At 42.9% G+C, this 15,797-nt stretch overlaps 1 protein-coding gene across 1 annotated transcript in view; it reads left to right on the top strand.

The window, feature by feature from the left end:
* Window positions 1–9,016: 9,016 nt before the first annotated feature.
* LETM1 (leucine zipper and EF-hand containing transmembrane protein 1) overlaps window positions 9,017–15,797 on the top strand; it is a 28,806-nt gene continuing 22,025 nt past the window's right edge. The window contains exons 1-2 of the mRNA XM_066548727.1: window positions 9,017–9,122; window positions 13,222–13,279. Coding sequence (XP_066404824.1) covers window positions 9,044–9,122; window positions 13,222–13,279 — 137 coding nt within the window. The 5' untranslated portion in view covers window positions 9,017–9,043. The remainder of the gene's footprint in view (window positions 9,123–13,221; window positions 13,280–15,797) is intronic.

The following is a 15,797-nucleotide window of genomic DNA, read 5'->3' on the forward strand; positions in this document are numbered from 1 at the left end:
CCAATCTCTAGAATATTTCATTTTAAATTCATTTTTTGGCGCTTCTTTACTTTCATTTCCACTTACATCAAAGTCAAACAGAAACCCCTCAAACAGCCCAACTCCTCACAGAGCACAAGAATGGAGAAGGAGCAGATACAAAGTTCAGGGAGGGCATGAAGAAAACACGTAATGCATGTGTGAGGAAGATCACAGATGAAAGAAGAAGAAAGCCAGCTGAAGAAAGGAGATGAAGGAAGGCAGATTTTTAACACACCTCAGTCTTGCTGTGGCTTTTATGGGTAATTAATTACCCACTAGAGGGAGATCGACTGTAACTTGTTGCCAGGGTGATTATGGCAGAAGTTGGACTTGGTAAAGTGCAAAGGGGAAACCCTGTGGTAAGAAGGCAAGGGAAGCTACATGTTCCTTTCCTTGGTAGAGTTTCATTCTGTGTAAGTTACCAAGCAGACTGAGATCTCTTCCCTTCCTGACCTGGCTTTCATTATGTTTCTACACAAAAAATCCCCACCTTTATTAACCTGTTTGTTCTGTTGGTGAGAGGAACATGTGGAGTTTAAGGGTGGCAGAAAGTGTGCAGTGCTTGTTAGGACTACACTGCCATAGGCCCCCAGCATGGGGGGAGCCATGCACGACTCAGTCAAGGGCTTGAGACCCCCTGACAGGGACCCTTTGGTCCACCTCAAACACCTCCATGGTTCCAGGTGAGGACTTGTCTCTCACAGCTTTATTAGCTGCCCATGGGTAATCAGTTATGGTCTCTTACTCTCACCTCTATTTGTGCAGAACAGAGGAAGCTTTTAACATTCAAAGCAGGCTTAGGCATGTCCTTTCCTCAAGGGAAGCCAAGAAAGGAAGTAGTAATGGATGCTTAGAATTGGAAACAGATTATAGGAAAAGCAGCTCCTACCCATTTGTGTCATTCATGCTTCTAAAAATCAGCAGTTTAGGGATTTCCTAATTTCCAAAGAGGACACTGCAGCTAGACAAGCATGTGTCAGTGACTTCATTAAGCCTAGATCCCTTGAGTGTATCTATTTTCTTGTTGAGCTTATTTATTTATATTTTGAGAACGTCCTGTGGCAATGAGTTTATATGAAAATATATTTCCTTCTGTTCTTTTTTAAACCCTGCTCCCAGATAAACTGGTTTAATTAATATGGCATTATGAACAGCAATAATAAAAACCATTTTTTATTAATTTTCCTCCCACCTTCATAATTTTCCAGACCTCTGTATGTCCCCTTCCTGTTGCAGAACAGAATTCTAACCCCACTCTGGCTCCACTGATACTAGGATTTTTGAATAATATGGAGGCTTTTCAGAGTCAAGCTATTAGAAATGCAAGTGGTCTTAACTCTAACCTTGCCTTTCTGCATAAGAACTGTTGAAAACAGAAGAACATACTATGAACTTGGAAAAGATGCATAATTATTTCCACACAGGAAGTTTGCAGTTGATAGTTTGGTGTCACAGATAGAAATGAGTAGTCTAACATGCCATGAACTAAGTAAGAGCCAAACAAATTATCTAATGCCTGTGAACCCTCAGGGTCAAATACAGTCTCTGCTACCATGTGCAATGCCAGAAAAGTTTGCTGACAAACACCAGCCATCAAAAACACTTCTTCCTCACAAACTCCATGTCATAGTTTCCAAAGTGGCCTGTGGTTACATCCTGCTTACCTTCAACTTCCCTCAAAAATACTACAGGAGGTTCTGAGGACTACTGGTTCAACAACCCTGGTTTAATAATTATTAAAAACATGGCATGACTTTATTTATCAGTGGCCTGATATGATCCTTAAACAAATCAGGTTAAGGTAAATGTAAAGCAATGAATTTGCAAAATCCAAATATAAGCAACACATTCGCATTGCTTATCCAAAGCAATCCACAGAAAAGAAATAGGGAATACAGGACATTTGCAGACCTAGCAGACCAGCTGGCTGTGCTCTGTAAGAAAACTAGGCACAGGTGCTGGGATTGTGCCCAGGACCCTGATTCCCAGCTGGCACGCTGAAAGAGGCTTCAGGGAGAGTTAGATGTCTGCTCCTTGCGAGGAGAGGCCTCGCAGAGGGGAGAAGGTTGTTCCCTTGGCACAACAGGGAAGCTCTGCTGGCTAAGCCAGCTTTTTGTTGATATCTGTTGGGCATATTTCCTTTTTCAGCTGTTGAATGAGTGATTAGAAAAGAAAATGATTGATATGTGTCATATAGGAATGAGTGTGAGGCTTGCCACCCTGACTGATGAGCAGGCTGGATGGCTCACTTTTACCTCCTGCACAGATTAGTCCCAATGAGCTCCTCTCGCTCTATCCAGCTGATGAACTCCTAGATATCTGCAGACCCCAGATAAGCCTTCAGTTTGTACACAAAATTCCCTCCTGAAATTGCTTTCAGAGGAGAGTGCCTGCTTTGGAGGTTTTTACTTCCCCTGGATACTGATCAAATCCAATGGCAAAGCTCTTTTACGTCAACTTGGTATTTTCTTACATACACAACTTGCTAGCCACGCTTTGTACACACATGCAACAGGATTAAAGCATATAATGTGTTACTGAGAAAATACCTAATTGCTTGAAGGTAACAGGATGTTTGGGGGTGAATGCCTCCCAAGTCTGTCTCTAGGGGATACTATAATAATAATAAAGTGAATAGAGGCCTAAGACAGGCAGGAGTGAGGTTGCTGATTACATGGGAAAGCCCAGACAAAGCGTCTTCTGTTTCTGGTGCCTGAAATTCAGCTACACAAGAAAAAGGCAGGATACTGGCAAAGCACCACTGGGATGTACTTGTGCTGATGGCTCTTTGTTGTTTTTCTATAGCTTCACATCACATTTTAACAGGTATTTCCCCTCAAGATTCTCATATAGCTACAAATCAAGTCTTGTCAACAGAGCTGTCACTTCACTTGACTTAGAGGTTACCATTCTTTCTGTCTCACAAAAACAAAGACTAAAATGTTAATTTTTATCTCTGTCCAAGCCTTTTATGATGCTATCTGGCAAGAAACAGGATTTGATGTTACAAGTACATAACTGCACTGATCCTTCACCACGCTGTGTGAATGTCTCTGACAGCAAAGGGACATGGCATGCATTTGCATGTGTAGAATTGGGGCCCAACAGCTTAGGTCCTGCTGAGGTCAAGGCACAGAGATCCAGACAAACACTGATTTGGAAAATTTACAGTAGAGAGCATGGTTGTAGAAAGGGAAAGTACACTGACCATTCCAAAGGAACCAACTCCTTTTTTAAATCTCTTAATCTGCTTTTCATTATCTCTGTGGGGAGGCCTCTTGAGAAAAGCAGCTCTCTGACTTGAATAAAGGAGGGGCTGTGGGCTTGCATGCTGGAATGGGGAGGTCATTGTACAGCAGTGTGGAAGATAGGAGAGTCAGTCAGGTCAAGGAGAACAGGATGGAAAAGTGTGAGATTTGTGTTACAGGCTTGGTCTGCAGTATGAAAGGTAGAAGGTTTAAAGCTGAAAGGCAAATAAGAGAGTGAATTCAAAGGTTGGAAAGACACATTCTGGTAGGGTTATTCAGGCTGACTGTAAGGGAAAATATGAGCCAGGACTGATAAGATCATCATCAAAACCAGCAAGAAAGAGGTAACGACAGCAGAGGCCCGAGGGGGCTAAATTCTACACAGGAATTTTAAGCATCAGGCTTCAGCAAATGAACATATCCATCTTCAATATTTTTCATTTGCTCTTTTAACAGAAATGCTTAGCTCTGCTCACCTCCTCTGAGGCAGAGAAAGCACGAATATGCCTGGGGGACAATGGGACAATGTTGCATTTTGCCTGCACCAGGTCATATACAGCTGTGTGCATGTGCTGGCTGTAACCTGCTCCCCTCCAAACCAGTACTTACCATAAGGAGCCTCAGCCTTGCAAAATTGCTAAAGTAAGTTACATTGCTGCCATTAAAATGGCCCTTGGAAATAGCACTTTTTCTCCTTTTTAGAATACAAAGGTAAAAATGCTCCTAAAATGGTGTTTCTTTAATGGACACAAACTGAAGGGTATCTGTTTTGGAGGGACCTCCTGTCTTTCCAGTACTCCTATAACACTCCTTGACTTTACCAAGAATTTTGTGATATACAAGGAGTGCAGGAACAGGTCTACAAAATCTGGGATGGGGTGGAGGACAGCCTCCCCAGTCACATGCATTTCTTGTTTTGCTTCTTGATGGGTGCATAAAAGCAGTGGTGGCAGATTTAGGGATTTTATTGACAATAATACAACATTTGGTGTTTTCTTAAAGACCTAACTCTGAGAGGCAGATAATAGCATAAGATTGTTGGCTTTCTGCATTTCTGATTACAGACAGGAACTTGCAAACCCTACAGCCTAAAAAATCTTGGAGATCAAGAATAACTCTAAATGCATAGTTTTAATTCCTGTAATTCATAAAATCAAACTTATTCATTTGGAGGCACAACAGGTTACTTAAATACAGCACTGATGATTTTGCAACAAAATCTGTCTTTCTCTTATCAGCTGGAGCTAACAGGTGTGTTTGTAACACTAGAGACTCCTTTTTCCTCTCCTTCTGTATTTCTCATTTCTCTAAATCAATTTGCTTTTTATGGCTACATTCACGTTTTTTTTTTAGTTGTGCAAATAGCCTGAACACTGCCTGCTCTCCCTCTGCTTGACCCTGCCTTGGCCAGAACCTTGTGGCTTTCTCCCCATGTGTTCCTCCAGTGCCCCAGTCTCTCTTTGTGCAGCTTCTCCTGTTTCACATAAGCTCCATCTGCTGGGAAAAGGGAGAACCTCAGTGGTTTTCATTCTGAACTGCAAATGCTTTTCCCTCAATTTGTAAAGATTTTCAAAATTACCTTGTTTCTGCTCCCCCAGCTGTGCTCTTGGCCCACCTGCATGCCAAATTTAACTAATGACAACCTAATATGTTATTTGTATGGCATTTTGTGTTGCTGATTTGGATCATGCCTAAGCAATCTTTTAAAATACCACTTTTTGACTTGAATTTGAGCAGGTTGTTAATTATCCTTGAAGGGGAATGACTGAAGCACATAATTTCCATCCAGGTACTCTCTGTGTGGTTCTTTAGGGCAGTGTTTGAAAAGGCACCCAGGGCAGCCTGTTTCTGTGCTAATGTGTAGCCAGGGCTGCTTTGTTTTGGCACATTTACAGACAGAAGTGAACTTGTGACCTGGACGTACATACAGCAAATCTGTAATCCAGCCACCACTTGAACTTTTACCTTTGGGTGTAACATTGACAGAGCAACAGGCTTCAGAATCCCATGAATCTCTCCTAAAAATCCCTGACCATGAATGGAAGTATTTTCTTTAAAAAAACTACTAATAATCTGTTGCCTTTCTCCCTGGAGTAGAAACTTAATGCAACTTGCTCCACAGTAATGCCTTTTTCCCCCCCCTTTCTTCACATTTACGCTGAACACTGGTGAATAAAGATGAGGTTAATCCTGTATTGTTAAACCTATTCAGGGAGACAACCTGGGGGTTGCCATGGAAACAGATTCTACAGCCTAAAAGCATAATTCTACTCTGAAGGACTGTCTATGGACCTGTACTGCACGTAGCTTACTGAGTCACACTGTGTACACAAACACCATGTTGCAGCAGTGAAATGGCAAAGGTGCCTCCCAGCTCATCAGATGTTAATTACGCCCCCGCCTCCTCCCACTTACAGCCAGAGCACCAAACACTGCCCCCCTCCCGCTCCTGAATCCCATCTTGCAGCCCTTCCTGCCAGCTCCGTTTGTCCTCGGGGCGTACTGGGGAACCCAGCCCGTGGCTGTGTCCCGGGCAGGAGTGTCACAGATTCCGTACTGTCACACAGCCACTGTCACAGGCTACAGGGCACCTCAAGCTGGGCGTGGGGGGAGCTGCTACCAATCCTCAAAAACATCAACAGGATCTAGGAGAGCTTCCTGGGCCCTGTCTTCAGGGAAGGGGTGACCAACTTACAGTTCTCCTCCTTGTTCATATAAACACTTGCCCCCCAATTTCTAGATAGATTTCCAAACTGCCTCAATAAAAATTACAGATTCATCTGCTCTTTGTCATGTCTGCGCAGGCACTGCAGAGCCCTAGGGTTGTTCTGTGCTTTTATAGATCTTATGCATCATACCTCTCTCAGACAAGTGAAACAGTCCTGCCTCTGTGATATCACTGGGCTCTGCTCATACAGGAATAAAATACACATTTCAGTACCCACACAGCCTATAAAAACCATCAAAATTTCCTTATATTTGGAGGTTGTTTTGAATTGGCTTAGACAACTCCTACCTTGCTTTTGCTTCTATTTAATATCCAGGCAAAAAAAAATATTTAACATGAAATAGTAATCTTAGTTTTGTTCAAATATTACATTTATTTTAATGATTCTCAGATCCCTATTATATCCATTTAGAAAGAAGGCTTTGTATTTCTTCCTTTTAGACTCTCTCATCCTATTCCTGCTGGAAAACAGATTTTTCAGCAAGATGGCTGACGACTTTTCCAAACAGTATCGTTGCTTTAAGAACCAGGTCTAAAATGGCTGTGTAGCTGTTGATTTTTTTTATTTTTTTTTTACAGAACTCCAAAACGCTAGTAACTATGTGGTATTGTGTTTTATTCTGAGGAATAAGTGTTTTCTCTGTGAGCTCCTGTAGAAGGTGTTTTTCTTTAAAACAAAAACTGACTCCTGTGGAAGGCCCATGTGCCACCTACAGTCACTCAGTTTTCCTGTGGGAGCAATTTGTACAAATACTTGAAAATTTTTAATTTTCAGTCTTTTCTTAAGCATTACTTCACAATGCTTGGTAAATGAACACAATCAATTAGTATTTTTAAACTGTATCTATTTGGGAAATTTTCACAGAATGTATAATCAATCCTTTTCATATACAGTAGCAAACCCTGTAACTTCCAGGTACAAACAAATCTGGAACAAAAGACTGTACAAAAACATAACGAATTCAGCTCTGAAAAGACCCATGCATCTACATTGTCTGCTACCCTGAATACTAATGAATTTAATGAAACTATTGAAAGGCTGGTTACTTGTCTGCATAAATGTATTGAGACCTCTGTAATCATCTGTTTGCTGTCTGAAACCTCTTGTCAATAGTTTAATGACTTCACAGCATATTATTCTTCTTGTATAGGCTTCATATAATGTTTCTACATAATTAAGCAGCTTTGTTAGAGGAACTGCCATTAGTTGCCCCATTTCATTTGGTTTTGTTATCAGCCAACCAGAAAGAAAAAAAGAATAACAAGAGAAAGATACAAACGCAGTCTAGTGAGAGATGTGGAGATTGGGAAGATGTTGTTCATTTGGGTTTTTTTATGCCATTAACCTAAAGCACTATTGTCAAGTTGCACGTTTTAAATAATTTTAACCATTTAAATGCAGTACATATTTAAATACTTGTAAAACAAACACAGCTGGCTAAAAATCTTGCAGTACATTTGGGAGCCTAACATTTTAAAAGCAGCTTTAATAAGTATATAAATAGTAATACCCATTAATTTGTTAATTATCACTAAATGTAAATAACACTAGGATTTCTACAGGCTTAGTTAGAAAAGTGTTGTGATTTTTTTATATTCAGACAATTGCATAGTCCATCTTCACGAATACTTTTGAATTTTAAATATAAGTAATATAAATTTCATCTAAATTTTTTTGTACTTTGGAGAAACCCTGAGCATCTTCTTTAAAAACATAAAAGAACTCCATAAAATTACCAACTAATTTCGTGCATTTGTCTAGTCCTAAGCATGAGCAGATAAAGTGCAAACTCACTTGCTTTTTATTGCTATGAGACACTGTTTTCAGTCATGTTTTGGGTCAAATCTGAACTCTAATGTTACCCCTTATGTATAAGGTCAAGTAACATATATTTTCTTTGGGGTTGAGGCAGGTGTAGAGGTGACCAAGTGCCTGGTGTTGTGAGTTACCTGTGAGGTAGAAGAGGTCTGGTCCCACAGCTCCCTTGTCCCCCTGGAGCCCTGTCCTTGGGGCAGCCATCTTGTTGGCAGGGCTGGCAGCCATCTTGTCCACAGACAGTCCCAGCAGCTTTTCCCCCATTTTTTTCTGGAACAAGGAAGGCATTAACACCCAAACCTCATGTACACAGTTTGTAAAATGTCACTGTTCTCGGATTAAATTTTAATTTCTGCAGTTATTCACTGCATCTACCAACACAGTTAAAAACAAAGAAAGTACCAGATAATACTGCGTTAAACTGAGTTCTGAAATATTTGATAAGAGATCCTACTGCTGGCCAGGACTCGACTAGCATGTGAAGAATATCATACTGCTTGTAGTCCAACTATTAACCAGCACTAGTGTGGCACATCTGACAACTGACCGATTTATGTGCTATTTCCTATTAAAAACCATCGCAGCTCCACCAGAAAGCCATTTTTTCTGCCACACCCCGAGATCCACAAGCAACACACGTGTGTGCAGGAGAATGCTGCCGCCAGCCTTGGCGTGCGGGTACGCGGCCGCACCCAGCGCGGGATCACAGGGCCGAGAGGGCTGGGAGGGACCTCTGGGCATCACCCGATCCAACCTCTGCCCAAGAGGAGAGCACCGGGCGCTGCTGGAGCGCTGTTCTTTTCGCCGGGGTTATGTATGGCCACAGCGCTCTGGGCGGCTCCGTGAGGCACCGGTGCACGCCCTTCACAGCAGGCACGGCCTGCGGCCTTCCCAGCTTGGCGGGACCATGGCCTGCGAGCGAGCCGCGCTCAGGAAAAGAAACCCCAGCACAGGGACATCCACCCCCGGTGGCCATCGCAGCTCCCCTCGGGCGGCTGTGGGGAAGAGCCGCAGCCGCGCCCGCCCCTCGGTGACGCCATCCCCGCCGCCCGGCGCCACCGCCGCTCTCACCGTGCGCTCCGGACTACGGCTCCCGACGTGCCCGGCGCCGCGGGGCGGTGCCGGGCGAACGCGGCTCCCGGGCGCTGCTGGGCGTGTGGGGATCGCCGCGGCCCGGGCGGCGGGACAGGAGCGGGGCCGGAGCCGCCCGCCCGCCCTCCGAGCGCCGCTATGGCGTCCATGCTGCTGCAGAGCTGCGGGCGGCGTGCCTGCCGCCTGCCCCGAGCGCTGCGCCGCCCGCCGCGGCCCGGTGAGGCTCCCCGCGGGCCGCCCGCCGGCTCCGGCCCGCTGGGCCTGGCTGGGAGGGTAACGGGGGGGGAGAGCGGCCGGAGACGTCTGGGGGGCTCCGGGCGTGGGCGGAGAGGCCGCTGCGGGAGGGAAGGGCCGCGGCCGGGTCCCCGCCGCTCTGTCCGCCGGGGCTGGCGCTGCTCCCGGCCCGGCCCACGCTCGGCGGCTGCTGCGGATTCCTCGCATGTGCTTCCGCGGCAGCGTGGTTGGATGGGATGAGTTACCCTAAGGGCAGTGGGACACGCGTGTCTCCGAAATGCCGGCTGGCTGGGGAAGGGAAAAACACACGTGCTTTTTGTTAAAGTGCAGGAACGCGTTAGTTACTACGTCTCGGTCCTGCCTGCCTTGCTCTCGGCGCGGCTTGGGTGTGAAGTGGGACTGTCACTAGTCATGTGCTTCTTCTCTCTATGAAAGCACAAGGGGGTGTTTTCTTAGTCTGTGTTAGGGACGAAATATGAATTTGCCTTTTTCCAAATGGCTTTGGAAGCTTAGGAAAATAAAACGGAAGCGCATTGTGTGATACTGATTAATAATGAAGATAATTTGGCAGTTTAAATATCTCTGGTTGGTGAAGCTTTGTGGCAACAAAATTAAATAACTGATAACTTGTGAGGTACTCGGGGCCTGTGGCTGCTCTTTACATCCTGAGCTGGAATGGCAGGGGTGAGTGAGGACTTGCCTGTCCCTGACACAGGGAGGGCCCTGGGCTGGAATGGCAGGGGTGAGCGGGGACTTGCCTGTCCCTGACACAGGGAGGGCCCTGAGCTGGAATGGCAGAGGGTGAGCAGGGACTTGCCTGTCCCTGACACAGGGAGGGCCCTGAGCTGGAATGGCAGGGGTGAGTGAGGAATTGCCTGTCACTGACACAGGGAGGGCCCTGAGCTGGAATGGCAGGGGTGAGCGGGGACTTGTCATGGGAGTGCTATCACTGAGAGCAGAGCAGCTGCACGCTCACATCCAGGCAGACCTGATGAGCTATAGGGATGCTTGTGCATTGCAAAGAACAGCTGTCCTCTTGGTTACCAATAGTCACTCAAGTGTGGTATCTTCCTCTGACTGATAGGTTTTGTGAGCTACTGTTGTAGAGTCATTTATTTAGGTTAAGCCTGGACAGTATCCTGAACAAAAACCTGGGGTATCCTAACCACCCAGTTTATTTAAAATGGGGAAAAAGCACATCCATGTACCTTCAAATTAGATGGGTGCTTTGATTATTCTTGTGGCATAGCATAAAAAGTACTGCTAATGATCACTGCAATTTTGGTTGTTATAAATCTTAGACAACCTAAGCTGAAATGCTGTGATAGAATCAAATAATTAGTTTGCTGTGGTGCACTGTGGTAATGATACAATTAATACTTTTATTTGGGGTGTTAATCTATTATTAACACATTCTTGTATGTTGTATTTTTTTCTGTATTGTTTTGCTTTACTTAGCTCATCTTCTTTGCTTTACGTGTAAGTAGTCTAAGATTAAGTTAAAGCTAAGTGCTTCTAAGAATCCTAAACGTTATTCCTGTGAAGATCAGACTGTTAAGTACTGCAAGCTTACACTTCTCTAGGGACTTAGTTCATGATAGCATTTTATTTTTAAGAATTCTAAGCATAGTAACAGTATGGCTATTCTACATTAAAAACTTTGGGTTTCATGCTTCATTAAATTTAATGTATGAAGTTTCCCGTGACTACTTTTCCATGAGGAACATGTTAACATACAGCTTCTCTGGCACTACTGCCCTTCTTTCTTACTAAGCCAGTGCAGGTTTCTTAAATGAGCAGTGTTGAGCAATGTTCACCTTGTTCAGATGCTTTTGGATGTCTGTATTATCCCAGAAGCAAGGATTGTGGACTTTGCCCCTTTTTGAAGGAAGTATATCTTTTATTTCAGGGCTGGTTTACCCGTAGGTGTATGGTTATAAGAGACACTGCAGAACCTAAAGAGCTCTGGTCAGAACTGGCAAAGTTGGAATTAACATTTTTTGTTAGCCTGTTCACTCTCTGAATGTGCTGTACAACAAGAAGCTCAGCATGTTTTCTTATGGTAACCTTGGAATTTTGTTCTTTGACCCCTTCCTTAACATTTAATAGGCCTGGTTGGAAAGAAGGTAAGTGAGATGAAAGTGTCTTGCCTGCTATGGAGTTTTATCTGAGAAACTCCAAGCCAGTTGAGTTCCAGATCATCCCTCCTGTTCTAGGGGCACTGTCCATAGCAGGCAATGTCCTCTCGTAGCAGGACCCTTCCTTTAGGCACATAAGGCTTTGTGGGTTTCCTGGCACTCGGCTGAGACAGATTACTGTGCTGTGACTTATCCCTCCAGACACTGAGCACTTCTCTGCTTTGCTCAGCTGCTCCTTGAGGTCAGGGATCTCCTTCTGGCTTGGCCTCTTGGGTTGTTATTTAGCTACTGTTCTTTCTGTAAATATTGGAGAGTATCACAATGCCTTCACAGATTCTCAGGGCTTGCTTTTTGAGCCAGAAATAGACAGTTTTTCCCTGGCTCAAAGTGCCATGACAGTGTGTGTTTACCCACTTGACATGGGTAAATCCTTTGACTTAGTAATGCCACAGCTTTTGTTGTAATTTCTTCAGAGCCCACTTAGCATGGGACATCCCTTGATTATCAAGATTTTCCTCAGATAAGTTCACTTATCTTCTATACCTTCTGATTGTCCCGTTTGATTTTGGCAGCATCTCTTTTCCCTAGTAATTAGGGTGTTTTGTTGGGGAGGGCTTTTGGCCATCAGCACTGGGAGCTGTGTTTTCTCATAGGTGTCATGTAGGTGATACATGTGTCTCATAGATGATACAGATGTCTACTTTAGGTTCTGTCATAGGCCTCTTCTTGGCTTTGATGGTGGGAAAGGGTACTATGGACCTCTCAAATAACTTTTATATCCTGCTGGCTCTTAGGATTGACCAGAAATGGTAGGTTCCAGATGGGAGAAGCCAACCACAGTATGCCTACTCTGTCTAGCCTTCCAGTTTTACTTTGGTTACAGTGAATTCTGGAAAGATTGACTAAAAACAGTCAACACATTTGAAGCCTTGCTTGCGTGATTTTTTTTTTTATGATCTGTCCAGAAGTCTTTTTGCTCTTGGCAGTAACTACCCATTGAGTTACTGTAGCAAGATGTTAATACAAGATTTATTTTTTTAAGTTGCCTTAGGAAGATGAATTCCTTTCTAGTGAAATCAGGGATGACTTTCAGTGACTGTAGACTGGTAGCATTTTATGTGGTTTATGCTTCTTCTGTGGTTGGAAGACTTTCGGACATGGTCCTTTACTGAAGCACATGACTTAGATGATTCATGATTTGAGGATCTTCTCAATTTATTTCCAGAATGGATGCTGCTTGTCTGTGTACCTGGATAGAGGGTGCTCATATATAGGTGTCAGCCCCACTTTTGGACTTTATTAGATGCTATTAGGACTAATCCTGAAGTAGTGTTTCAAATAAAATTCATGTTGAGGGATACAATATTTTCTGGAAAGTTAACTTCTCACATGCTTTGGGTCAGGCTCTCACCCCTCCCTTCAAGACAATTTGTATCCTTTGCAGAGAGATCATGGGGCAGAGCTATTTTTACCAGGTGCTAATCAAAATGGGCAGCAATGTATTGAAATGGTGTTGTGGTTCTGGTTCCTCCTCTCTAGTGAAGTCTCTTTAGGTTCCTGCTTGTGTTTTATTTGTTTTGCTTAAAACCAAAAAGCCTTTTTAATCCTAAACACTTGGCAGGGGCTCCATTTGGATCATCTGATACTATGTTGTCATAGAGCTGTTAAAAAATTGCATTTGCTTTCAGTGAATTTCCTCTGCAGTACAGTTTCTTGCCTGAGGGACTTGGAAACCTGTCTTCAGACAGTTGAACAAGAGGAAACCAACCTCAGACATCCACAGAATTCAACTCTGAATGTTGAGCAACACCTTTTTTGTGCTTTCAAACGCAGTCATTTCTATGTAAAGATTAATCTTTTCACTCATATTTGTGTGCAGTTCACTACGTGGATAAATGTCTTCCTGAATTTCAGAATAGGTGCTAATTATTGGTATTTTTCTAGGTAACTTGGGAGATCGGGCATGTCTTAGCTGCACATCCCTGAGGCTGGCAAACAAAATGTGAGTAAATATGAACATTTTTCTGAACTATCAATTAGTATACTGTCATAGAATGTAGGTTTAAATCTAGACAAAGTGCTGAAATGTTAGCTCCAGCTTGTGTTCGTGACAGATTAAAGGAAGTCTGAGTATTACTTGCTTCACCTGGTTGGTTGTGTGTGGGAGAAAGAAAGTGAAATCTTCCCCCTTTTGCCCACTTCCTCCCTTTTTGTTTCACTTTTGATGTGAAAGCAGTAGAATATTAGTGTCTATCTTGGCTGATTGCAGGTGTCCTAATGGGATCTGAAGAGCTTCTTGCATACTTTCTCCATGGAGTTCCACAGAGTAAACATTCAGTTGCAGCTAGTTGAAAATCACAGTTGAGAGATAAGAGTGCAGAGCATCTGAGTGGGATCTCTGTTAAACCAAAGAAAGGAGTTTATTGTATGTTGCAGCCTTGGGTGATGGTGTCCTCTTCTGAAAACAAATCCAGCTGTTGTGTGCCCTTATGGAGCTGAAGGAGTTGAATGTTGGCAGAATCCATTCTCTGTTCCTGCCTTGGCTCACAAGGCATACTTGTAGATAAGAATTTCCAAACGCCTTTCCTTGGAATGTTAAAATACTGGTTCTGTTCTGTGTTTATAAACTAACTTCTCAGGATACAGGGTCTATTCTTTGATTTCCTGAGTTTTCATTTTAACTTAAGGATGTGTCCCTAGACAAAACCCTCTAATACAAAACAAACCAATTCTTTTTTAGACATGTTAGTTTCATATCACTTGCTGTAGAATTAATGATGATTAATTTTTTTAAATACATAAAACCTTTTCAAATATCGATTTTTATTGTGTTAGTGTATAAGACCTCTCTTGGGAAGCTGGAAAATTATGGTTTTAAACCTGTTAGGCTAGAGCACCTCTCCTATGAAGACTGAAAAAATTGGGGTTCTTCATCATGGAGAAGAGAAGGCTCCAGAGAAGCCTTACAGCACCTTCCAGTACCTAAAGGGGTTACAGGGGAGCTGGAGAGGGACTTTTGTCGATGGAATGGAGTGACAAGGTGAGGGGGAATAGCTTTAAAATTAAAGAAACTAGGTTTAGATTAGATATAAGGAAGAAATTCTTTGATCTGTGCTGGTGAGGCACTGAAACAGGTTGCCCAGGGAATTTATGGATGCTCCATCCCTGGTTCAAGACCAGGCTGGATGGGGCTCTGAGCAACCTGGTATAGTGGAAGGAGTCCCTGCCTGTGGCAGAACAGTGTGATCCTTAGGTCCCTTCCAACCCAAACCATTCTATGGTTCTGTAATGAAATGAACAGCAGAATATTGGGACAGAAAATCTAATTCTATTGAGAAGGTTTGGGGTGGGGTTTTTTGTTTGTTTTGGTTTGGGTTTTTTTTGTTGTGGGTTTGTTTTGGTTTTTTTCCCCAATCAAAGCTGCTATTAATATAATGTTGTCACTTATAATATAACAAACTAATGCCCACACCCCACGTGACACAGATCTGAATGCAGGGGACTCTAGTGATAAGTACTGAGGACAGGTGGGATAGGAATTGTGTGTCTGACATCCTTCTTGTGAAAGTGTGTTCAGAGAAGCACATTTCTTGCAATATTTTTATTCCCTGCAGACTCAGAACCAGTTCTGCTGTCAGAACTTTCTTCCTCTCTGCATGCAGAAGAGTGTCAATATATGTAGGTGGAACTTGGCTTGTAGGCCTGGAGCTCTGCTTTTGGGAAATGCCTTGGAGTCAGGGTGGATTGATTTATGCAGGTGTTTTAATCTGGTTTTGAATATGTAGCTTATTGTCCTAAAGTAATTAAACTGTAATTCTTATTCATTAATATCTGTGCAAATGTGAGCCAAGAGACTGTTTTGTGTAACTGTATATGTTCCAGCAGTTGTCTGACCACTAAATGGTCAGATGCTAAAACTTCAGTTTAAACTAGAAAATAGTGTGTCTTTAAAAAGTAATAATTTAGTGGGTTTTTTTTTGTACGAAGCTCTATTTGAATAACATTGTGTAGACAGAACCATTAAAGTAAATTAAAACTCTCTTGAGCGTGTAATAATTAAATTCAAAAAGTGTTTCTGTCTGAAAATTGAGTGAGTGAGGCACTTTTAAGTGTATAATAAACATTTTCTTCCTTAGAATGTTACTAAGACTTGTAAAGCCACTTTCACCTATTTTCTCTTCATTGACTGAAGACAAAAGCACATTCTGATTTTGTTTGCATGGTTTTTGTTTTTCACTGGCTCCATGAAGAAAACACCTCAGTCAGTTCTGTCCTGTAGATGTCTTACTGCTGGTATTTCAGTTTGAGGGACACTAATGGAACTCATTTATATGAAATATTTTATCTACTATTTTATTTTTGTCCTATCTTATTAAAAGCATGTACAATCCTACTTACATATAATGAGTGGTTCTTCTGTGTATGTAAGGAGTGTTAGTGGTGTTTGAGCAGTGCTTCCCTGCTAACTGCAGTTTACATTTAATTAAAGAAAAGAACAAAGTTCTGAACAAGGTAGAAGA

The sequence above is a fragment of the Molothrus aeneus genome, chromosome 4 (genome assembly GCF_037042795.1).
Source record: "Molothrus aeneus isolate 106 chromosome 4, BPBGC_Maene_1.0, whole genome shotgun sequence".
Lineage (NCBI taxonomy): Eukaryota > Metazoa > Chordata > Aves > Passeriformes > Icteridae > Molothrus > Molothrus aeneus.